Below are 26640 nucleotides of genomic sequence, written 5' to 3' on the forward strand. Positions count from 1 at the left end.
AACGTGATGGACAGACACCACTATATAACGTGATGGACAGACACCACTATATAACGTGATGGACAGACACCACTATATAACGTGATGGACAGACACCACTATATAACGTGGACAGACACCACTATATAACGTGATGGACAGACACCACTATATAACGTGATGGACAGACACCACTATATAACGTGGACAGACACCACTATATAACGTGATGGACAGACACCACTATATAACGTGATGGACAGACACCACTATATAACGTGGACAGACACCACTATATAACGTGATGGACAGACACCACTATATAACGTGATGGACAGACACCACTATATAACGTGATGGACAGACACCACTATATAACGTGATGGACAGACACCACTATATAACGTGATGGACAGACACCACTATATAACGTGATGAACAGACACCACTATATAATGTGGACAGACACCACTATATAACGTGATGGACAGACACCACTATATAATGTGGACAGACACCACTATATAACGTGATGGACAGACACCACTATATAATGTGGACAGACACCACTATATAACGTGATGGACAGACACCACTATATAATGTGGACAGACACCACTATATAACGTGGACAGACACCACTATATAACGTGATGGACAGACACCACTATATAATGTGGACAGACACCACTATATAACGTGGACAGACACCACTATATAACGTGATGGACAGACACCACTATATAACGTGATGGACAGACACCACTATATAACGTGGACAGACACCACTATATAACGTGATGGACAGACACCACTATATAACGTGATGGACAGACACCACTATATAACGTGGACAGACACCACTATATAACGTGGACAGACACCACTATATAACGTGATGGACAGACACCACTATATAACGTGATGGACAGACACCACTATATAACGTGATGGACAGACACCACTATATAACGTGATGGACAGACACCACTATATAACGTGATGGACAGACACCACTATATAATGTGGACAGACACCACTATATAACGTGATGGACAGACACCACTATATAATGTGGACAGACACCACTATATAACGTGATGGGAAGTTGGTGTTTCAAGTTGAAGCAGAACCTTACTGTATTATATGTGTTTCAAGTTGAAGCAGGACCTTACTGTATTATATCTGCTTCAAGTTGAAGCAGGACCTTACTGTATTATATCTGCTTCAAGTTGAAGCAGAACCTTACTGTATTATATGTGTTTCAAGTTGAAGCAGAACCTTACTGTATTATATGTGTTTCAAGTTGAAGCAGAACCTTACTGTATTATATGTGTTTCAAGTTGAAGCAGAACCTTACTGTATTATATCTGCTTCAAGTTGAAGCAGAACCTTACTGTATTATATCTGCTTCAAGTTGAAGCAGGACCTTACTGTATTATATCTGCTTCAAGTTGAAGCAGGACCTTACTGTATTATATCTGCTTCAAGTTGAAGCAGAACCTTACTGTATTATATGTGTTTCAAGTTGAAGCAGAACCTTACTGTATTATATGTGTTTCAAGTTGAAGCAGAACCTTACTGTATTATATGTGTTTCAAGTTGAAGCAGAACCTTACTGTATTATATCTGCTTCAAGTTGAAGCAGGACCTTACGGTATTATATGTGCTTCAAGTTGAAGCGTGCTGGAAGCTCCTTTTAAAGACAGAATTATAACACGGAAACATTTTATAACACGGAAACATTTTATAACACGGAAACATTTTATAACACGGAAACATTTTATAACACGGAAACATTTTATAACACGGAAACATTTTATAACACGGAAACATTTTATAACACGGAAACATTTTATAACACGGAATCATTTTATAACACGGAAACAGAAAATATAAACCCTATTTAATTAATCATTAATTAATGACGACTTTATTTAATTAGTTTTGGATACTTACCAAGACAAGAAGACAAGCTTGTTGAATATCTGGGATGTATCTAAGTTGTATCCGATGTGTATCTGGGGTGTATCTGATGTGTATCTGGGGTGTATCAGATGGTTTGTGAGTCCAGAGATGTTAAATGACCAGCCGGTAGCGAAGTGAGTTGTGTAGACTCGGAGGAACATCGACCGTAAGCTTTAAAAGTCCGTCAGAGTCACCATTGACGTCACTCGTGCTTACTGACGCAGGTGAGATCACTAATGCCACCCCCCCCCCACCCCCGATCAGCAGGTCGATCATCCATGATACACAGAGTCACAGTAAGTGTCACAGAGTCACATTAAGTGACGCGCAAAATTTCTCCCAGAAAGGATGTTTGTTTTGGTCACTATCACAGCAGTGAATTGGTGAGTGTTATTTTAGACCTCATTCAAGCGTCACTCAAAAATATTTTCGCGAGTAGAAGTAGTTCTTGTCCGATTGCGGCGAAAACATTATTTTAAAAATACAACTGAAATTATATCAGATGAAAACATTTAGACCAAGGTCCAGTATCAGATTTAGATCAAGGTCCAGTATCTGATTTAGACCAAAGTCCAGTATCTGATTTAGACCAAGGCAAAAAAATAGCAAAATATATATGCAGAAAAAAGATAATTATACTTAATTTAGTGATTAATTAGAGTGAATAAAATAGTCTTTTAAGAGCAAAGTGGACAAATCCCGAATATAGATACAAATCGTTAGTGTTATCTGAGCACAGTATAAAGCAATCACAGTGGGGGTGACAAGGGGGGGGGGGGGAAGAGTTACATCAACTCAACGTTGCAATATAGATCTATATGCCTGAAAAAAACGGTTTGGTTGAGAATCGTAATAAGCTATATGTTAATCCATTTATGGGGGGGGGGGGGGTAAAAAAAATTAAATACATCCAGCAGAAAAAAAATATGAATACATATACACATGCGCAGGGGCGTAGCGAGGGGGGGGGGCGGGGGGTGCGGACCGCACCGGGTGACACCATTTAGGGGGGTGACACCGAGGCAAAAAATAGCAAAATATATAGAGAAAAACTTGAGGGGGGGGGGGTGCAAATCGAAAGTTTGAGGGAGGGGGGTGTGCAAATCAAAAGTTTGAGGGGGGGGGGGGTGCAAATCGAAAACTTGAAAGTTTGTCCCCGGGAAGGGTCGCTACGCCTCTGGGGGGTGACACCATTAAGTGCGGTACCGGGTGACACCCGACCTCGCTACGCCACTGCGAAAAAGGAAAAATTAAAGCACTGAAAAAAGTATTCATGAAAAACGTTTAAAAAGCAATCTTTTATGTAAAAATGCACTAAAAAGTAGAAAAACAATGAGATCGACTTTCTTTAAATATATAATTAAGCACTACGATTCAAGAAATAACTAGGAAAAGCGTGGTTTTCTTCCTTAAATATTACTAGATCTATTAGCAAAGGTTTCCAATAAATTTTCTTTATAGTTATTCAAATAGTTGTGTATTATTATATATTTTAAGAAAAACGTTTATTTTCTACTTTTTAGTGCATTTTTACATAAAAGCTTGTTATAAAAACGGTTGTTTTTTTGTTTTTTTTATTTAGATCTAGAATCTATTTTTTTTTTTTGTGAAATTTTGTATTAGGCCTAGGCTAGTATGAAGAGACAGTTTTTTAAAAACTTACGAAATTATGTGTCTGATTTGTTAAAAACAGGCAGTAGAAACTTTAGTGTGGATTCGTAGAATGTCGTCTGATCTTACAGAATAAAATATAAATATATTTCGAGATCTAGTTTCTTTTAGATTCAAAATTTTTGTAGAAATAATTGTCAAAATATTTAAAAAAATTGTTGCCTTACACTTACATTTAAACTGGGATGTCTGATTTAGAAAAAAAATCTAAATCCATAACTTTTACAGACTATGATGTCCTTGGTTTTGATATGGACTTCACACTCGCCCGATACAAACTCGTACCATTTTACAAAGTAAATAAATAAATAGATCTAGATCTAGTAAATAATAGAGGTCCAGACTCGAGGTCTAGCTAGATCTCTCTAGATCTAGTCTAGATTATAGATCTAGATTCTAGATAAATTTAGATCTAGATCTATTAGATTAGTCACTTCACTTAGTGGATTTATTTAGAATTTATCAAGTTGGTATGGTACATTTAAAAAAGATTCACCATGGTAGAGCACAGGCATGCAGCTAGATCTTGTATGAATTAATTTTTACTAATTCCCCATATTCTTTACAGATGGTATACAGAGGTGTTTGTAAATATTTAGTTGAAGAAAGAAATTACGAGCCATCAATTTTTCATGAGCTGGATCAGGATAAAGATTTAATGTAAGTCAGTTGAAAAGACAAAAATTTTATGAATGCAAAAACTAACAATGCATTTACACTTAAGACATCTTTACTAGACTTAACCTACTTAAATGTTTACTATACATGTTATGGGTATATATATATATATATATATATATATATACTATATATGGAACATCTTCCGAATCACTGGGCGCAAAACCACACCCCTTTTTACAAGCTTTTATTAAACTCGCTTCCTGATTAATTTTTTATGAATAAATTAAAATTTTGTCCTAATTAGTAGGCTGTTCATCAAACTATTCCGCGCTATTATATATGTGTCATCACGCTCATCACGTTCAATAGGTGCGCAATGTTTTTTAGTCATGTAACTCTGGTGTAAATAAAACGTATAAAGTACTAAAAACAATTTCATAAAAAATGTTTTAATAACAAGCTTTTATGTAATAATGCACTAAAAAGAAGGAAATAAATTATACACTACTATTTAAATAACTAAAGAAAAGCGTGGGTCTCTCCTAAACATTAGTAAAGGTATCCAATAGATACTAAAGTAACCCACGCTTTTCTTTATAGTTATTTAAATAGTAGTCTATAATTTATTTACTACTTTTTAGTGCATTATTACATAAAAGCTTGTTATTAAAACATTTTTTAATGAAATTTTTTTGTGTTCTAGAATTTTTTGTTTTAGTTCAAGTCAAAGGTCACGTTTAAAAAAATGTTCAGCAAGTGTGGATGCTAAAGTATACACATTCTGTGAAGAAAATGTTCCCGGATAAAAATAACTTTTGGCGGGGTTTGTGTTCTAGAAATGTATAGTAAACATGTCGTAAGTGTAAACACCATGTAAGGCATGTAATGTAGTCAAACTGGCCAGCTACTATGTAAAGGAGCGCTCTGACTGGGGTTCCAAACTAAAAGTTTAATGGTTTTGTCCTATCTGATCAGCTACAAAGGTCTGCTGGTGGACTTTGAAAAGGGAAATGTTCTAAAGCTGGATAAACAAGGTAGCATACTCAGGTGAGTTTTTTCTCAACTTAACTGGTGTATAGGTTAGGTGTACAGGTCAGGTGTACAGGCCTTACATCGGTGGTGTACAAGTTTAGTGTAGGCTTACATGGGTGGTGTACAAGTTTAGTTTAGGCTTACATGGTTGGTGTACAAGTTTAGTGTAGGCTTACATGGGTGGTGTACATGACTGGTGTGCATGAGTGGTGTTTGTGACGTGTGTACATGAATGTAGAACATGACTGGATTATATGACAGGTGTACATGCTAGGTGTACATGACTGGATTATATGCCAGGTGTACATGCTTGGTGTACATGACTGGATTATATGACAGGTGTACATGCTTGGTGTACATGACTGGATTATATGACAGGTGTACATGCTTGGTGTACATGACTGGATTATATGACAGGTGTACATGACTGGTGTACATGACTGGATTATATGACAGGTGTACATGCTAGGTGTACATGACTGGATTATATGCCAGGTGTACATGCTAGGTGTACATGACTGGATTATATGCCAGGTGTACATGCTAGGTGTACATGATTTCACCCCACCAGGGCCACCCATGGAACAAGGAAGCTGACCACAGCACAGCTGGAAGAAGCCTATGGTAGAGAGAAAAAGTTTTCACATTTCCAAACTTTCATGCAGGGCATGAAGTGTCTAGCAGGAAGTAGGTGCTTGTCTTGTTAGGGGACTTTGTTGCAGGTCAGAGGTCATGGTCACACAATGGTTAATTACACAGGTCAGAGGTCATGGTCACACAATGGTTAATTACACAATACAGGTCAGAGGTCATGGTCACACAATGGTTAATTACACAGGTCAGAGGTCATGGTCACACAATGGTTAATTACACAATACAGGTCAGAGGTCATGGTCACACAATAGTTAATTACACAATACAGGTCAGAGGTCATGGTAACACAATAGTTAATTACACAATACAGGTCAGAGGTCATGGTCACACAATAGTTAATTACACAATGTAACCTTTAATGTAAGCATAGAGCTGCTAACAGAATATGTTAACCTGCTTACCAAATGAAATGATTTCCTTGCTTACAGGATGGAGATTTTTTGAGAATTATTTTGATATCCCAGCACTGGTGGCATTTGCTAGAATAATTGACAGCATCAATGACAAGAAAACTGTGAGTTGTTAGTGGTCATTAGTCAACTGTCACAGGTTAACTGTCACACTCAGGATAGATACACATTGCTACAGATCTAATATTGTCTTTACATGATAGATACACATTGCTACAGATCTAATATTGTCTTTACATGATAGATACACATTGCTACAGATCTAATATTGTCTTTACATGATAGATACACATTGCTACAGATCTAATATTGTCTTTACATGATAGATACAGATTGCTACAGATCTAATATTGTCTTTACATGATAGATACAGATTGCTACAGATCTAATATTGTCTTTACATGATAGATACACATTGCTACAGATCTAATATTGTCTTTACATGATAGATACACATTGCTACAGATCTAATATTGTCTTTACATGATAGATACACATTGCTACAGATCTAATATTGTCTTTACATGATAGATACACATTGCTACAGATCTAATATTGTCTTTACATGATAGATACACATTGCTACAGATCTAATATTGTCTTTACATGATAGATACACATTGCTACAGATCTAATATTGTCTTTACATGATAGATACACATTGCTACAGATCTAATATTGTCTTTACATGATAGATACACATTGCTACAGATCTAATATTGTCTTTACATGATAGCCACACTGATTTTGATTTATTGTTAAATATTGTTCAAGGTGGTGACTGAGGACAAGAAAACATTTTTACATATATGGACAGATGTGTACGATGCTTTAGGAGATATGTACACACCACAACAGTTTAAAGGTAGGAAACTTGTACACACCACAGCAGTTTAGGAAACTTGTACACACCACAGCAGTTTAAAGGTAGGAAACTTGTACACACCACAACAGTTTAAAGGTAGGAAACTTGTACACACCACAGCAGTTTAAAGGTAGGAAACTTGTACACACCACAGCAGTTTAAAGGTAGGAAACTTGTACACACCACAACAGTTTAAAGGTAGGAAACTTGTACACACCACAGCAGTTTAAAGGTAGGAAACTTGTACACACCACAGCAGTTTAAAGGTAGGAAACTTGTACACACCACAGCAGTTTAAAGGTAGGAAACTTGTACACACCACAGCAGTTTAGGAAACTTGTACACACCACAGCAGTTTAAAGGTAGGAAACTTGTACACACCACAGCAGTTTAGGAAACTTGTACACACCACAGCAGTTTAAAGGTAGGAAACTTGTACACACCACAGCAGTTTAAAGGTAGGAAACTTGTACACACCACAACAGTTTAAAGGTAGGAAACTTGTACACACCACAGCAGTTTAAAGGTAGGAAACTTGTACACACCACAACAGTTTAAAGGTAGGAAACTTGTACACACCACAGCAGTTTAAAGGTAGGAAACTTGTACACACCACAGCAGTTTAAAGGTAGGAAACTTGTACACACCACAACAGTTTAAAGGTAGGAAACTTGTACACACCACAGCAGTTTAAAGGTAGGAAACTTGTACACACCACAACAGTTTAAAGGTAGGAAACTTGTACACACCACAGCAGTTTAGCCCTTTGAATCTTTAGCTCCTGAACCTAGAATCTCCATGCCCCTGAGCTCCTGAGTTAAATGTACACACAACAGACTCAATAAAAAAAAATAAAAACTACAAATATAACAAGTTATATTTTATTATTTTAATTAATTTTAGTACATGACTTATTGCCAGTATTTCAACTTAGTAATCCGGTTGTCCGTGTAAGTAGACCTTTGATTTAGACAAAGGTAGATGTAGACAAAGGTAGATGTAGACAAAGGTAGATGTAGACAAAGGTAGATGTAGACAAAGGTAGATGTAGACAAAGGTAGATGTAGACAAAGGTAGATGTAGACAAAGGTAGATGTAGACAAAGGTAGATGTAGACAAAGGTAGATGTAGACAAAGGTAGATGTAGACAAAGGTAGATGTAGACAAAGGTAGATGTAGACAAAGGTAGATGTAGACAAAGGTAGATGTAGACAAAGGTAGATGTAGACAAAGGTAGATGTAGACAAAGGTAGATGTAGACAAAGGTAGATGTAGACAAAGGTAGATGTAGACAAAGGTAGATGTAGACAAAGGTAGATGTAGACAAAGGTAGATGTAGACAAAGGTAGATGTAGACAAAGAAGGAATGTTTGTTGTCTGAATTTTAAAAATCTGTCATTGTAAATTTTAAATGATGAACAGAACAAAAAATTTAGTTTTTTGGCCATGACAGGAACTTACCACAGGTCGTACGGTACTAGTTACATACTTTTTTAATATCACAGTTTATCTACAGGTCGTACGGTACTAGTTACATACTTTTTTAATATCACAGTTTATCTACAGGTCGTACGGTACTAGTTACATACTTTTTTAATATCACAGTTTATCTACAGGTCGTACGGTACTAGTTACATACTTTTTTAATATCACAGTTTATCTACAGGTCGTACGGTACTAGTTACATACTTTTTTAATATCACAGTTTATCTACAGGTCGTACGGTACTAGTTACATACTTTTTTAATATCACAGTTTATCTACAGGTCGTACGGTACTAGTTACATACTTTTTTAATATCACAGTTTATCTACAGGTCGTACGGTACTAGTTACATACTTTTTTAATATCACAGTTTATCTACAGGTCGTACGGTACTAGTTACATACTTTTTTAATATCACAATTTATCTACAGGTCGTACGGTACTAGTTACATACTTTTTTAATATCACAGTTTATCTACAGGTCGTACGGTACTAGTTACATACTTTTTTAATATCACAGTTTATCTACAGGTCGTACGGTACTAGTTACATACTTTTTTAATATCACAGTTTATCTACAGGTCGTACGGTACTAGTTACATACTTTTTTAATATCACAGTTTATCTACAGGTCGTACGGTACTAGTTACATACTTTTTTAATATCACAGTTTATCTACAGGTCGTACGGTACTAGTTACATACTTTTTTAATATCACAGTTTATCTACAGGTCGTACGGTACTAGTTACATACTTTTTTAATATCACAGTTTATCTACAGGTCGTACGGTACTAGTTACATACTTTTTTAATATCACAGTTTATCTACAGGTCGTACGGTACTAGCTACATACTTTTTTAATATCACAGTTTATCTACAGGTCGTACGGTACTAGCTACATACTTTTTTACTATCACAGTTTATCTACAGGTCGTACGGTACTAGTTACATACTTTTTTAATATCACAGTTTATCTACAGGTCGTACGGTACTAGCTACATACTTTTTTAATATCACAGTTTATCTACGTACTGCCGATCTGAGGTAAAGTGTCTAATACCACTTTATCTAGTTATGTCAAATGGCCATAAAAACCGCAGATTTTGCCCACGTTGCCCAAATATAGTAGCCTTTCACTTCATAATTCCTATTATTGATAACATATTTATAGGTTATAGTTGTGAAAAACGACTGTTAAAATACTAAGGGGGAAAATTCAAGATTAGCATGGTTATCTATTTAGCCTACATAGTTGTATTTTATAATTATAAGCAAGTGTCTTCTTTGTTCTTAATTTTATTGGTGTAAGGGATCCCCTCCAACACAATTAAGTATACATGTCAACTGGTTGTGCGCCATTGAGGCCATTGACTCCGATTTCAGCCTGCTTTCCTTTTTGAATTTGCTTCCATAGCCTTTGTCCAACCAAGAACAAACTACAAGGCAGAAGTTGTTTAATTTTGGAGTTGACTCTCCTAGAAGAGTGGCTGTCCCCAGCTAACAAGCTTCATCTGCCCAATGGCAGTGTATTTTACAAGTGTATTTTGGTGGAGCCCTACCATAATTTTTTTTTTAAAAGCAGCAATTTTGACAGATTGTGAACCCCTCCACTCTTCTGATTAAACATGTGCTTCAAATGTACATGTTATGAGCATACATGTTATTAAAATTCAAAAAAGCGATTGTTCCCCTTCATTTTGATATTGGGTCTGTTCTCTATGTATGTGTGTTTGTGTTGAATTCAAAAGATTGTGTTTGTGACATATACTTTTATAGATATGACCTCTCAAACATGGCACCTTTTAGGGTCAAAAACCAACTTTTTAAAATGTCATACATTTTTACTGCTTGAGATGTATGAACAAATTTATTACCCACCATCTTGACCTAGCAACTTATAAAAAAGCTCTGGGACCGTTGTAAAAAAATCAGTTTGACACCCCTACCTTATAGATACCTCGGGGCGTGGAGATTAAAGACTCCGACTGATCAAGCCGTAGCGCTGGTTCAAAGGGTTAAAGGTAGGAGACTTGTCCACACTGCAATTGATAAGCTCTACTTGTAATAAATGTTCAGTTGTTTGTTGACCTTTTGACTACTTGTAATAAATGTTCAGTTGTTTGTTGACCTTTTGACAACCCCAGCAAACCAAGGCAACTTTTTCCCAAACATGAAGGCGGACGTTGGGGCGTACATCGACCTGGTGAGCCCCGCTATCAAACAGTGGCTGACAGCTCTCAGACAGGACAACAGGAAGATTTTCTTGTTGACGTCATCCTTTCCTGACTTTGCTACACACATCATGGAGTATTCATTTGGGTAGGCTGATAGCATTGTCTGTTGTGTGGTCCACTCTAGCGTTGTTGTGTGGTCCACTTTAGCGTTGTGTGTTGTGTGGTCCACTCTAACATTGTCTGTTGTGTGGTCCACTCTAGCGTTGTCTGTTGTGTGGTCCACTCTAGCGTTGTGTGTTGTGTGGTCCACTCTAGTGTTGTGTGGTCCACTCTAGTGTTGTGTGGTCCACTCTAGCATTGTCTGTTGTGTGGTCCACTCTAGTGTTGTGTGGTCCACTCTAACATTGTTGTGTGGTCCACTCTAGCATTGTTGTGTGGTCCACTCTAGCATTGTTGTGTGTTGTGTGGTCCACTTTAGTGTTGTGTGGTCCACTCTAGTGTTGTGTGGTCCACTCTAGTGTTGTGTGGTCCACTCTAACATTGTCTGTTGTGTGGTCCACTCTAGCGTTGTCTGTTGTGTGGTTCACTCTTGCGTGTTGTGTGGTCCACTCTAGTGTTGTGTGTTGTGTGGTCCACTCTAGTGTTGTGTGGTCCACTCTAGTGTTGTGTGGTCCACTCTAGCATTGTTGTGTGTTGTGTGGTCCACTTTAGCGTTGTGTGTTGTGTGGTCCACTCTAGTGTTGTGTGGTCCACTCTAGCATTGTCTGTTGTGTGGTCCACTCTAGTGTTGTGTGGTCCACTCTAACATTGTTGTGTGGTCCACTCTAGTGTTGTGTGGTCCACTCTAGCATTGTCTGTTGTGTGGTCCACTCTAGTGTTGTGTGGTCCACTCTAACATTGTTGTGTGGTCCACTCTAGTGTTGTGTGGTCCACTCTAGTGATGTGTGGTCCACTCTAGCATTGTCTGTTGTGTGGTCCACTCTAGCGTTGTGTGTTGTGTGGTCCACTCTAACATTGTCTGTTGTGTGGTCCACTCTAGTGTTGTGTGGTCCACTCTAACATTGTCTGTTGTGTGGTCCACTCTTGCGTGTTGTGTGGTCCACTCTAGTGTTGTGTGGTCCACTCTAGTGTTGTGTGGTCCACTCTAGTGTTGTGTGGTCCACTCTAACATTGTCTGTTGTGTGGTCCACTCTAGCGTTGTCTGTTGTGTGGTTCACTCTTGCGTGTTGTGTGGTCCACTCTAGTGTTGTGTGGTCCACTCTAGTGTTGTGTGGTCCACTCTAGTGTTGTGTGGTCCACTCTAGTGTTGTGTGGTCCACTCTAGTGTTGTGTGGTCCACTCTAGTGTTGTGTGGTCCACTCTAGTGTTGTGTGGTCCACTCTAGTGTTGTGTGGTCCACTCTAGTGTTGTGTGGTCCACTCTAGTGTTGTGTGGTCCACTCTAGTGTTGTGTGGTCCACTCTAGCATTGTCTGTTGTCCACTTTTTGTCCTTACCCTGCCTTTATGTCCTACTTTGTCCTTAGTCCTACCTTATGTCCTACTTTGTCCTTAGTCCTGACTGGAGGTCCTACTTTGACCTGGTTGTCTTTGGTGGAAGAAAGCCCAGATTTTTTACAGAGGTGGAGCCTTTTATGGAAGTTGGTAGGCATTCATTGCACTTAGTACCTCATTTGATAGGCATTCATTGTACTCAGTACCTCATTTGGTAGGCATTCATTGCACTCAGTACATCATTTGGTAGGCTTTTATTGTACTTAGTACATTATTTAATTGACAATCTTTCCAAAGATGTTATTGTTGAACACAATTAAGTGTTTAAAATTGTTTTTTTTTGTTCAAGAAAATTTGGAAATTGGTCAAGAGACAAAATATCTGCAGGAAGGCGGAGAGTATTGCCATGGCAACCACCTGCAGTTAATGACATTTTTTAAGAAAATTACTGGAAAAACTTATCCTAAGGTAGACATGCATTTCTTTTGAGAAATCATTCAGGTAAATTTACATCATGTATCAAACACAAGTAACCCTTTTCAGTCCAGATTAATTTCATTAGTGGTACAGTCTGATGTGTCTGTTTGCACCCGTACTATGTAGAATACAATATTCATTTACACATCGTAACTAAAGTAGAGCTGGTAACGTTTTTAAATTGAAAAAGAAAGTAGCTCCAGTGACTTAGGTTAATTTTTAACACTCAGAATAACTTTTTGTTGAAATAATATTAGATTTAGCACTTTGTTTATATTTTCTAGGATTGTCATCTTTATTTATTATTTGTGAATTATTTATATTAAGTTATTTAACCTCATACACAATATAACTTTTACGCTTTTTCTGTATAATGCTTTTTTTTTCAACTTGTGTGGATATTTTAAAATAATTTGTTTTTAAAAGTCTCATGACTAACTTTATTGTAAAATAATTTTTATTCCTTCACTGTAAAACATGACAGCATATTAACATGAAATATGGGGCGTTAACTCCTATTTCAGCCTGCTTTTCTTTATGGACCATAGCCTTTTACCAACCAAGAACAAACTACAAGGCAGCAGTTGGTTTCACTCCTAGTTTGGTTGCTTTCCCAAGCTAAGGATCCTCTTTGCCCAGAAATCCTAACTCAGGACTTTAGTAGTTGGCAATCATATGCTATCCCGCCTTATAACCCATCACTAACTTGATCTAACCACTTAATATATCAACTAGATGTATCCACTTGATGTATCCACTTGATTTATCCACTGGATGTATCCACTGGATGTATCCACTTGATGTATCCACTGGATGTATCCACTGGATGTATCCACTTGATGTATCCACTTGATGTATCCACTGGATGTATCTACTGGATGTATCCACTTGATGTATCCACTTGATGTATCCACTGGATGTATCCACTGGATGTATCCACTTGATGTATCCACTGGATGTATCTACTGGATGTATCCACTGGATGTATCCACTGGATGTATCCACTGGATGTATCCACTGGATGTATCCACTGGATGTATCCACTTGATGTATCCACTGGATGTATCCACTGGATGTATCCACTGGATGTATCCACTGGATGTATCCACTGGATGTATCCACTTGATGTATCTACTGGATGTATCCACTTGATGTATCCACTTGATGTATCTACTGGATGTATCCACTGGATGTATCCACTTGATGTATCTACTGGATGTATCCACTGGATGTATCCACTGGATGTATCCACTGGATGTATCCACTGGATGTATCCACTTGATGTATCTACTGGATGTATCCACTGGATGTATCCACTGGATGTATCCACTGGATGTATCCACTGGATGTATCCACTGGATGTATCCACTTGATGTATCCACTTGATGTATCCACTTGATGTATCCACTTGATGTATCCACTGGATGATGATCAGAACATGTCCAGCTCATGTGTCTACTCTCTTTTAGGTTGTCTACTCTCTCTTAGGTTGTCTACTCTCTCTTAGGTTGTCTACTCTCTCTTAGGTTGTCTACTCTCTCTCTTAGGTTGTCTACTCTCTCTTAGGTTGTCTACTCTCTCTCTTAGGTTGTCTACTCTCTCTAAGGTTGTCTACTCTCTCTTAGGTTGTCTACTCTCTCTTAGGTTGTCTACTCTCTCTTAGGTTGTCTACTCTCTCTTAGGTTGTCTACTCTCTCTTAGGTTGTCTACTCTCTCTCTTAGGTTGTCTACTCTCTCTTAGGTTGTCTACTCTCTCTTAGGTTGTCTACTCTCTCTCTTAGGTTGTCTACTCTCTTTTAGGTTGTCTACTCTCTCTTAGGTTGTCTACTCTCTCTTAGGTTGTCTACTCTCTCTTAGGTTGTCTACTCTCTCTTGGGTTGTCTACTCTCTCTTAGGTTGTCTACTCTCTCTTAGGTTGTCTACTCTCTCTCTCTTAGGTTGTCTACTCTCTCTCTTAGGTTGTCTACTCTCTCTTAGGTTGTCTACTCTCTCTTAGGTTGTCTACTCTCTTAGGTTGTCTACTCTCTCTTAGGTTGTCTACTCTCTCTCTTAGGTTGTCTACTCTCTCTCTTAGGTTGTCTACTCTCTCTTAGGTTGTCTACTCTCTCTTAGGTTGTCTACTCTCTTAGGTTGTCTACTCTCTCTCTTAGGTTGTCTACTCTCTCTTAGGTTGTCTACTCTCTCTTAGGTTGTCTACTCTCTCTCTTAGGTTGTCTACTCTCTCTCTTAGATTGTCTACTCTCTCTTAGGTTGTCTACTCTCTCTTAGGTTGTCTACTCTCTCTCTTAGGTTGTCTACTCTCTCTTAGGTTGTCTACTCTCTCTCTTAGGTTGTCTACTCTCTCTCTTAGGTTGTCTACTCTCTCATAGGTTGTCTACTCTCTCTAAGGTTGTCTACTCTCTCTTAGGTTGTCTACTCTCTCTTAGGTTGTCTACTCTCTCTTAGGTTGTCTACTCTCTCTTACGTTGTCTACTCTCTCTTAGGTTGTCTACTCTCTCTCTTAGGTTGTCTACTCTCTTAGGTTGTCTACTCTCTCTCTTAGGTTGTCTACTCTCTCTCTTAGGTTGTCTACTCTCTCTCTTAGGTTGTCTACTCTCTCTTAGGTTGTCTACTCTCTCTCTTAGGTTGTCTACTCTCTCTCTTAGGTTGTCTACTCTCTCATAGGTTGTCTACTCTCTCTAAGGTTGTCTACTCTCTCTTAGGTTGTCTACTCTCTCTTAGGTTGTCTACTCTCTCTTAGGTTGTCTACTCTCTCTTACGTTGTCTACTCTCTCTTAGGTTGTCTACTCTCTCTCTTAGGTTGTCTACTCTCTTAGGTTGTCTACTCTCTCTCTTAGGTTGTCTACTCTCTCTCTTAGGTTGTCTACTCTCTCTCTTAGGTTGTCTACTCTCTCTCTTAGGTTGTCTACTCTCTCTCTTAGGTTGTCTACTCTCTCTTAGGTTGTCTACTCTCTCTCTTAGGTTGTCTACTCTCTCTTAGGTTGTCTACTCTCTCTCTTAGGTTGTCTACTCTCTCTCTTAGGTTGTCTACTCTCTCTCTTAGGTTGTCTACTCTCTCTCTTAGGTTGTCTACTCTCGCTTAGGTTGTCTACTCTCTCTCTTAGGTTGTCTACTCTCTCTTAGGTTGTCTACTCTCTCTTAGGTTGTCTACTCTCTCTCTTAGGTTGTCTACTCTCGCTTAGGTTGTCTACTCTCTCTTAGGTTGTCTACTCTCTCTTAGGTTGTCTACTCTCTCTCTTAGGTTGTCTACTCTCTCTCTTAGGTTGTCTACTCTCTCTCTTAGGTTGTCTACTCTCTCTTAGGTTGTCTACTCTCTCTCTTAGGTTGTCTACTCTCTCTTAGGTTGTCTACTCTCTCTCTTAGGTTGTCTACTCTCTCTCTTAGGTTGTCTACTCTCTCTCTTAAGTTGTCTACTCTCTCTTAGGTTGTCTACTCTCTCTCTTAGGTTGTCTACTCTCTCTCTTAGGTTGTCTACTCTCTCTCAGGTTGTCTACTCTGTCTCTTAGGTTGTCTACTCTCTCTCTCTTAGGTTGTCTACTCTCTCTCTTAGGTTGTCTACTCTCTTAGGTTGTCTACTCTCTCTTAGGTTGTCTACTTTGGTGACAACCTTTGGGCTGACGCCTGGCCGTCCAAGACCTACGGCCAGTGGGACACAGTGCTGGTCCTGGAGGAAATGGATGCTGAGGGTTACGCTGTATCTGATGGCACAGTCACTGAGCAAGAGGGGGCATTTACTAAAGGGTTTAAGGTGAGTGTTGACCTGTAGGTTTAAGGTGAGTGTTGACCTGTAGGTTTAAGGTGAATGTTGACCTGTGGGTTTAAGGTGAGTGTTGACCTGTGGGTTTAAGGTGAGTGTTGACCTGTGGGTTTAAGGTGAGTGTTGACCTGTGGGTTTAAGGTGAGTGTTGACCTGTGGGTGGTGAGTGTTGACCTGTAGGTTTAAGGTGAATGTTGACCTGTGGGTTTAAGGTGAGTGTTGACCTGTGGGGTTAAGGTGAGTGTTGACCTGTGGGTGGTGAGTGTTGACCTGTGGGTTTAAGGTGAGTGTTGACCTGTGGGTTTAAGGTGAGTGTTGACCTGTAGGTTTAAGGTGAGTGTTGACCTGTGGGTTTAAGGTGACCTGTAGGTTTAAGGTGAGTGTTGACCTGTGGGTGGTGAGTGTTGACCTGTGGGTTTAAGGTGAGTGTTGACCTGTGGGTTTAAGGTGAGTGTTGACCTGTGGGTTTAAGGTGAGTGTTGACCTGTGGGTGGTGAGTGTTGACCTGTAGGTTTAAGGTGAATGTTGACCTGTGGGTTTAAGGTGAGTGTTGACCTGTGGGGTTTAAGGTGAGTGTTGACCTGTGGGTTTAAGGTGAGTGTTGACCTGTGGGTTTAAGGTGAGTGTTGACCTGTGGGTTTAAGGTGAGTGTTGACCTGTGGGTTTAAGGTGAGTGTTGACCTGTGGGTTTAAGGTGAGTGTTGACCTGTGGGTTTAAGGTGAGTGTTGACCTGTGGGTTTAAGGTGACCTGTAGGTTTAAGGTGAGTGTTGACCTGTAGGTTTAAGGTGAGTGTTGACCTGTGGGTTTAAGGTGAGTGTTGACCTGTGGGTTTAAGGTGAGTGTTGACCTGTGGGTTTAAGGTGAGTGTTGACCTGTGGGTTTAAGGTGAGTGTTGACCTGTGGGTTTAAGGTGAGTGTTGACCTGTGGGTTTAAGGTGAGTGTTGACCTGTGGGTTTAAGGTGAGTGTTGACCTGTGGGTTTAAGGTGAGTGTTGACCTGTGGGTTTAAGGTGAGTGTTGACCTGTGGGTTTAAGGTGAGTGTTGACCTGTGGGTTTAAGGTGAGTGTTGACCTGTGGGTTTAAGGTGAGTGTTGACCTGTGGGTTTAAGGTGAGTGTTGACCTGTGGGTTTAAGGTGAGTGTTGACCTGTGGGTTTAAGGTGAGTGTTGACCTGTGGGTGGTGAGTGTTGACCTGTGGGTTTAAGGTGAGTGTTGACCTGTAGGTTTAAGGTGAGTGTTGAGCTGTGGGTTTAAGGTGAGTGTTGACCTGTGGGTTTAAGGTGAGTGTTGAGCTGTGGGTTTAAGGTGAGTGTTGACCTGTAGGTTTAAGGTGAGTGTTGACCTGTAGGTTTAAGGTGAGTGTTGAGCTGTGGGTTTAAGGTGAGTGTTGACCTGTGGGTTTAAGGTGAGTGTTGACCTGTGGGTTTAAGGTGAGTGTTGACCTGTGGGTTTAAGGTGACCTGTAGGTTTAAGGTGAGTGTTGACCTGTGGGTGGTGAGTGTTGACCTGTGGGTTTAAGGTGAGTGTTGAGCTGTGGGTTTAAGGTGAGTGTTGACCTGTGGGTTTAAGGTGAGTGTTGACCTGTGGGTTTAAGGTGAGTGTTGACCTGTGGGTTTAAGGTGACCTGTAGGTTTAAGGTGAGTGTTGAGCTGTGGGTTTAAGGTGAGTGTTGACCTGTGGGTTTAAGGTGAGTGTTGACCTGTGGGTTTAAGGTGAGTGTTGACCTGTGGGTTTAAGGTGAGTGTTGACCTGTGGGTTTAAGGTGAGTGTTGACCTGTGGGTTTAAGGTGAGTGTTGACCTGTGGGTTTAAGGTGAGTGTTGACCTGTGGGTGGTGAGTGTTGACCTGTGGGTTTAAGGTGAGTGTTGACCTGTGGGTTTAAGGTGAGTGTTGACCTGTGGGTGGTGAGTGTTGACCTGTGGGTTTAAGGTGACCTGTAGGTTTAAGGTGAGTGTTGACCTGTGGGTGGTGAGTGTTGACCTGTGGGTTTAAGGTGACCTGTAGGTTTAAGGTGAGTGTTGACCTGTGGGTTTAAGGTGACCTGTAGGTTTAAGGTGAGTGTTGACCTGTGGGTGGTGAGTGTTGACCTGTGGGTTTAAGGTGACCTGTAGGTTTAAGGTGAGTGTTGACCTGTGGGTGGTGAGTGTTGACCTGTGGGTTTAAGGTGACCTGTAGGTTTAAGGTGAGTGTTGACCTGTGGGTTTAAGGTGACCTGTAGGTTTAAGGTGAGTGTTGACCTGTGGGTTTAAGGTGACCTGTAGGTTTAAGGTGAGTGTTGACCTGTGGGTGGTGAGTGTTGACCTGTGGGTTTAAGGTGAGTGTTGACCTGTGGGTGGTGAGTGTTGACCTGTGGGTTTAAGGTGAGTGTTGACCTGTGGGTTTAAGGTGAGTGTTGACCTGTGGGTGGTGAGTGTTGACCTGTGGGTTTAAGGTGAGTGTTGACCTGTGGGTTTAAGGTGAGTGTTGAGCTGTGGGTTTAAGGTGAGTGTTGAGCTGTGGGTTTAAGGTGAGTGTTGACCTGTGGGTTTAAGGTGAGTGTTGACCTGTGGGTTTAAGGTGAGTGTTGAGCTGTAGGTTTAAGGTGAGTGTTGACCTGTGGGTTTAAGGTGAGTGTTGAGCTGTGGGTTTAAGGTGAGTGTTGACCTGTGGGTTTAAGGTGACCTGTAGGTTTAAGGTGAGTGTTGACCTGTGGGTTTAAGGTGAGTGTTGACCTGTGGGTTTAAGGTGAGTGTTGAGCTGTGGGTTTAAGGTGAGTGTTGACCTGTGGGTTTAAGGTGAGTGTTGAGCTGTGGGTTTAAGGTGAGTGTTGACCTGTGGGTTTAAGGTGAGTGTTGACCTGTGGGTTTAAGGTGAGTGTTGACCTGTGGGTTTAAGGTGAGTGTTGACCTGTGGGTTTAAGGTGAGTGTTTAAGGTGAGTCACGACCTGTGGGTTTAAGGTGAGTGTTGAGCTGTGGGTTTAAGGTGAGTGTTGACCTGTGGGTTTAAGGTGAGTGTTTAAGGTGAGTGTTGAGCTGTGGGTTTAAGGTGAGTGTTGACCTGTGGGTTTAAGGTGAGTGTTGACCTGTGGGTTTAAGGTGAGTGTTGAGCTGTGGGTTTAAGGTGAATGTTGACCTGTGGGTTTAAGGTGAGTGTTGACCTGTGGGTTTAAGGTGAGTGTTGACCTGTGGGTTTAAGGTGAGTGTTGACCTGTGGGTTTAAGGTGAGTGTTTAAGGTGAGTGTTGAGCTGTGGGTTTAAGGTGAGTGTTGACCTGTGGGTTTAAGGTGAGTGTTGACCTGTGGGTTTAAGGTGAGTGTTGAGCTGTGGGTTTAAGGTGAGTGTTGACCTGTGGGTTTAAGGTGAGTGTTGACCTATGGGTTTAAGGTGAGTTTTAACAAATGGGTTTAAGGTTACTATTGGCCAGTGGTTTAATAGCTTAATAATTCACAAATAAGTAATAATTTTTATCACAGGAAATATAAAAACAAACCACATCTTTTACTATTAATTCAATTTTTAAAAATGTAAATTTATAGAAAAAAATTCAATGTAGTCTTCAGAACTACTTTCTTTTTCCACAACACAGTAAAACATGAAATAAATGTAAATAAAACATTTCCCACTTGTTGGCAGCAAGAGTTCTGCTACTACATGTGATAAATGTACTCAATCCAGGATGACTTGTGATCAGACTGTAAAGACTATCTTGTTAAATGAGCATTGTACTAGCTGCTAACAGTAAACTTTTCATGGCAGCACAGCTCGCTAGTGACCGCTCAAGAAATCCAACTGATGGTCAGTGATTTCTGGGGCTCTGTTTTTATTGACAACCTGAAGGACAACCAGGTCTTGGAGGAGAAACAGATGAACACAGCCTTTGGTAGCCTGATCTCCACATACGCTGATGTTTGTGTGCCCAGCATTGAGTACTTGGCAGGTGAGCCTCTAGTGAATGTCTGTAGATTGAGTGCTTGGCAGGTTCTAGGGAACATCTGTAGATTTATTGAGTACTTGGCAGGTTAGGTTCTAGGGAACATCTGTAGATTTATTGAGTACTTGGCAGTTTCTAGGGAACATCTGTAGATTTATTGAGTACTTGGCAGGTTAGGTTCTAGGGAACATCTGTAGATTTATTGAGTACTTGGCAGGTTAGGTTCTAGGGAACATCTGTAGACTTATTGAGTACTTGGCAGGTTAGGTTCTAGGGAACATCTGTAGATTGAGTGCTTGGTAGGTTCTAGGGAACATCTGTAGATTGAGTACTTGGTAGGTTCTAGGGAACATCTGTAGATTTATTGAGTACTTGGCAGGTTAGGTTCTAGGGAACATCTGTAGATTTATTGAGTACTTGGCAGGTTAGGTGCTAGGGAACATCTGTAGATTTATTGAGTACTTGGCAGGTTCTAGGGAACATTTGCTAGGTGTACCTATTGCCTTCATTAAACATTTGCTAGGTGTACCTATTGCCTTCATTAAACATTTGCTAGGTGTACCTATTGCCTTCATTAAACATTTGCTAGGTGTACCTATTGCCTTCATTAAACATTTGCTAGGTGTACCTATTGCCTTCATTAAACATTTGCTAGGTGTACCTATTGCCTTCATTAAACATTTGCTAGGTGTACCTATTGCCTTCATTAAACATTTTCTAGGTGTACCTATTGCCTTCATTAAACATTTGCTAGGTGTACCTATTGCCTTCATTAAACATTTGCTAGGTGTACCTATTGCCTTCATTAAACATTTGCTAGGTGTACCTATTGCCTTCATTAAACATTTGCTAGGTGTACCTATTGCCTTCATTAAACATTTGCTAGGTGTACCTATTGCCTTCATTAAACATTTGCTAGGTGTACCTATTGCCTTCATTAAACATTTGCTAGGTGTACCTATTGCCTTCATTAAACATTTGCTAGGTGTACCTATTGTCTTCTTTAAACATTTGCTAGGTGTACCTATTGATCAGACCTTCATTAAACATTTGCTAGGTGTACCTATTGCCTTCATTAAACATTTGCTAGGTGTACCTATTGCCTTCATTAAACATTTGCTAGGTGTACCTATTGCCTTCATTAAACATTTGCTAGGTGTACCTATTGCCTTCATTAAACATTTGCTAGGTGTACCTATTGCCTTCATTAAACATTTGCTAGGTGTACCTATTGCCTTCATTAAACATTTGCTAGGTGTACCTATTGCCTTCATTAAACATTTGCTAGGTGTACCTATTGCCTTCATTAAACATTTGCTAGGTGTACCTATTGCCTTCATTAAACATTTGCTAGGTGTACCTATTGCCTTCATTAAACATTTGCTAGGTGTACCTATTGCCTTCATTAAACATTTGCTAGGTGTACCTATTGCCTTCATTAAACATTTGCTAGGTGTACCTATTGCCTTCATTAAACATTTGCTAGGTGTACCTATTGCCTTCATTAAACATTTGCTAGGTGTACCTATTGCCTTCATTAAACATTTGCTAGGTGTACCTATTGCCTTCATTAAACATTTGCTAGGTGTACCTATTGCCTTCATTAAACATTTGCTAGGTGTACCTATTGTCTTCTTTAAACATTTGCTAGGTGTACCTATTGATCAGACCTTCATTAAACATTTGCTAGGTGTACCTATTGCCTTCATTAAACATTTGCTAGGTGTACCTATTGCCTTCATTAAACATTTGCTAGGTGTACCTATTGCCTTCATTAAACATTTGCTAGGTGTACCTATTGCCTTCATTAAACATTTGCTAGGTGTACCTATTGCCTTCATTAAACATTTGCTAGGTGTACCTATTGCCTTCATTAAACATTTGCTAGGTGTACCTACTGCCTTCATTAAACATTTGCTAGGTGTACCTATTGCCTTCATTAAACATTTGCTAGGTGTACCTATTGTCTTCTTTAAACATTTGCTAGGTGTACCTATTGATCAGACCTTCATTAAACATTTGCTAGGTGTACCTATTGCCTTCATTAAACATTTTCTAGGTGTACCTATTGCCTTCATTAAACATTTGCTAGGTGTACCTATTGCCTTCATTAAACATTTGCTAGGTGTACCTATTGTCTTCTTTAAACATTTGCTAGGTGTACCTATTGATCAGACCTTCATTAAACATTTGCTAGGTGTACCTATTGCCTTCATTAAACATTTGCTAGGTGTACCTATTGCCTTCATTAAACATTTGCTAGGTGTACCTATTGCCTTCATTAAACATTTGCTAGGTGTACCTATTGCCTTCATTAAACATTTGCTAGGTGTACCTATTGCCTTCATTAAACATTTGCTAGGTGTACCTATTGCCTTCATTAAACATTTGCTAGGTGTACCTATTGCCTTCATTAAACATTTGCTAGGTGTACCTATTGCCTTCATTAAACATTTGCTAGGTGTACCTATTGCCTTCATTAAACATTTGCTAGGTGTACCTATTGCCTTCATTAAACATTTGCTAGGTGTACCTATTGATCACACCTTCATTAAACATTTGCTAGGTGTACCTATTGCCTTCATTAAACATTTGCTAGGTGTACCTATTGTCTTCTTTAAACATTTGCTAGGTGTACCTATTGATCAGACCTTCATTAAACATTTGCTAGGTGTACCTATTGCCTTCATTAAACATTTGCTAGGTGTACCTATTGCCTTCATTAAACATTTGCTAGGTGTACCTATTGCCTTCATTAAACATTTGCTAGGTGTACCTATTGCCTTCATTAAACATTTGCTAGGTGTACCTATTGCCTTCATTAAACATTTGCTAGGTGTACCTATTGCCTTCATTAAACATTTGCTAGGTGTACCTATTGCCTTCATTAAACATTTGCTAGGTGTACCTATTGAACACACCTTCATTAAACATTTGCTAGGTGTACCTATTGATCACACCTTCATTAAACATTTGCTAGGTGTACCTATTGCCTTCATTAAACATTTGCTAGGTGTACCTATTGCCTTCATTAAACATTTGCTAGGTGTACCTATTGCCTTCATTAAACATTTGCTAGGTGTACCTATTGATCAGACCTTCATTAAACATTTGCTAGGTTTACCTATTGCCTTCATTAAACATTTGCTAGGTGTACCTATTGCCTTCATTAAACATTTGCTAGGTGTACCTATTGCCTTCATTAAACATTTGCTAGGTGCACCTATTGCCTTCATTAAACATTTGCTAGGTGTACCTATTGCCTTCATTAAACATTTGCTAGGTGTACCTATTGCCTTCATTAAACATTTGCTAGGTGTACCTATTGCCTTCATTAAACATTTGCTAGGTGTACCTATTGCCTTCATTAAACATTTGCTAGGTGTACCTATTGCCTTCATTAAACATTTGCTAGGTGTACCTATTGCCTTCATTAAACATTTGCTAGGTGTACCTATTGCCTTCATTAAACATTTGCTAGGTGTACCTATTGCCTTCATTAAACATTTGCTAGGTGTACCTATTGCCTTCATTAAACATTTGCTAGGTGTACCTATTGATCACACCTTCATTAAACATTTGCTAGGTGTACCTATTGCCTTCATTAAACATTTGCTAGGTGTACCTATTGTCTTCTTTAAACATTTGCTAGGTGTACCTATTGATCAGACCTTCATTAAACATTTGCTAGGTGTACCTATTGCCTTCATTAAACATTTGCTAGGTGTACCTATTGCCTTCATTAAACATTTGCTAGGTGTACCTATTGCCTTCATTAAACATTTGCTAGGTGTACCTATTGCCTTCATTAAACATTTGCTAGGTGTACCTATTGCCTTCATTAAACATTTGCTAGGTGTACCTATTGCCTTCATTAAACATTTGCTAGGTGTACCTATTGCCTTCATTAAACATTTGCTAGGTGTACCTATTGAACACACCTTCATTAAACATTTGCTAGGTGTACCTATTGATCACACCTTCATTAAACATTTGCTAGGTGTACCTATTGCCTTCATTAAACATTTGCTAGGTGTACCTATTGCCTTCATTAAACATTTGCTAGGTGTACCTATTGCCTTCATTAAACATTTGCTAGGTGTACCTATTGATCAGACCTTCATTAAACATTTGCTAGGTGTACCTATTGCCTTCATTAAACATTTGCTAGGTGTACCTATTGCCTTCATTAAACATTTGCTAGGTGTACCTATTGCCTTCATTAAACATTTGCTAGGTGTACCTATTGCCTTCATTAAACATTTGCTAGGTGTACCTATTGCCTTCATTAAACATTTGCTAGGTGTACCTATTGCCTTCATTAAACATTTGCTAGGTGTACCTATTGCCTTAATTAAACATTTGCTAGGTGTACCTATTGCCTTCATTAAACATTTGCTAGGTGTACCTATTGCCTTCATTAAACATTTGCTAGGTGTACCTATTGATCACACCTTCATTAAACATTTGCTAGGTGTACCTATTGATCACGCCTTCAGCATCTTTGAGAGAGAGCCAGGAAATTGTCAAGGTTTTCACCCTGGATGTCCACAGTCCTTGGCAGTCGTCTCTTAGTTAAATATACCATCCACCAACACACCAATACACCAACACCACTATCCACCAACACACCAATACACCAACACCACTATCCACCAACACACCCATACACCAACACCACTATCCACCAACACCACTATCCACCAACACAACTATCCACCAACACCACTATTCACCAACACACCCATCCACCAACAAACCCATCCACCAATACCACTATCCACCAACACAACTATCCACCAACACCACTATTCACCAACACACCCATCCACCAACAAACCCATCCACCAATACCACTATTCACCAACAAACCCATCCACCAACACCACTATCCACCAATACCACTATCCACCAACACCACTATTCACCAACACACCAATACACCAACACCACTATCCACCAACACACCCATACACCAACACCACTATCCACCAACACCACTATCCACCAACACAACTATCCACCAATACCACTATCCACCAACACCACTATTCACCAACAAACCCATCCACCAACACCACTATCCACCAATACCACTATCCACCAACACCACTATTCACCAACACACCCATCCACCAACAAACCCATCCACCAACACCACTATCCACCAACACCACTATCCACCAACAGTAATGTTATGGTAAACTGTGATGAACAACAAGGTGATTCTGTAAATAGATAAAATAAATACATTGATAAACTTAAAGCTAGTGGCTCAGCTAACCATAAAACATTTCTGGCTTGAACACGTCCAAATTCTAGGGCTGGAAATGTAGTTCAAGCATAATGGGAGATATTGTGTGGGCATTTAAAATATTTTTGAGTAGCTGAATAATTTTGTCATTTCTTGAAAATTCTTGCAACCAGATATTATGGCCATTTGGTTTACAAACAAATATTGTGGGCATTTGGTTTACTATCAATTATTGTGGGCATTTATAATTTATTGTAATCAAATAATGTGTTCAATTTTTGTGGCCAAATTTTACTGTATGTCTTTTTAATGTTTAAAATTCTGGACATTTTGGAGGATGTTTAGTAATAGAAGGCTCCTATATTGTTACAACCTTAACTTAGTGGGTGCCTATATTGTTACAAAGATGTTTGTGGGTCCCTATTTTGTGGGTCCCTATTTTGTTAAAACCTTAACTTAGTGGGTCCCTATATTATTGCAACTTTAACTTAGTGGGTCCCTATTTTGTTACAACCATGTCTGTGGGCCCCTTATAAGTTTGTAATGATACAGGGACCCACAAGTATAAGTAATGCTTGTGGGACCCTATATGTGTGCAACCATAAGCTAGTGGGCCCCTATATTTTCTCATTGTTACCTGGACTGTTGACTGTAGGGTGTGTGATTCCACCTAGCCCTGATGGGTACCTGACTCAGGGAAAGTTGCATAGTACTGACACCACCCCTCATCTTTTGAGGCCAAGGGAAGTATACTTTGGATGTACCAAACTGGTGATATTTCATTTGAGCTGATTGTTGATGCGGATTGTAAGAAAGAGTGAGGAGAAAATATCAGGTTTAACATGCATGAATTTGATGGATAAAATGTAAATAAATTAACAATATGTG

At 39.4% G+C, this 26640-nt stretch overlaps 2 protein-coding genes across 4 annotated transcripts in view; one reads left to right on the forward strand and one right to left on the reverse strand.

The window, feature by feature from the left end:
• Positions 1 to 2096, reverse strand: part of LOC131927892 (uncharacterized) — a 16919-nt gene extending 14823 nt beyond the window's left edge. The window contains exon 1 of the mRNA XM_059283762.1: positions 1939 to 2096. The gene's annotated coding sequence lies outside the window, so the exon portion shown is untranslated. The remainder of the gene's footprint in view (positions 1 to 1938) is intronic.
• A 1550-nt stretch (positions 2097 to 3646) lies between these two features.
• LOC131927894 (5'-nucleotidase domain-containing protein 1) lies at positions 3647 to 26640 on the forward strand. 3 transcript variants are annotated; one of them, XM_059283764.1, is made up of 12 exons: positions 3647 to 3914; positions 4187 to 4278; positions 5215 to 5286; positions 5843 to 5958; positions 6354 to 6439; positions 7110 to 7200; positions 10831 to 11005; positions 12413 to 12501; positions 12701 to 12819; positions 16415 to 16576; positions 20324 to 20504; positions 24973 to 26640. In XM_059283764.1, exons 1-12 carry the CDS (start codon positions 3804 to 3806, stop codon positions 25071 to 25073), a joined length of 1395 nt encoding a protein of 464 aa, XP_059139747.1. In that variant the 5' UTR covers positions 3647 to 3803; the 3' UTR covers positions 25074 to 26640. The 3 variants fall into 3 exon arrangements, with proteins under 3 accessions (XP_059139747.1, XP_059139748.1, XP_059139749.1); XM_059283765.1 differs by lacking the exon at positions 24973 to 26640 and adding an exon at positions 20766 to 20823 and having other exon boundaries at positions 20324 to 20545; XM_059283766.1 differs by lacking the exon at positions 24973 to 26640 and having other exon boundaries at positions 20329 to 20479.

This window comes from Physella acuta, unplaced genomic scaffold (genome assembly GCF_028476545.2).
Source record: "Physella acuta isolate Inbredline_101_S28 unplaced genomic scaffold, ASM2847654v3 ptg001444l, whole genome shotgun sequence".
Taxonomy (NCBI): Eukaryota; Metazoa; Mollusca; class Gastropoda; family Physidae; genus Physella; species Physella acuta.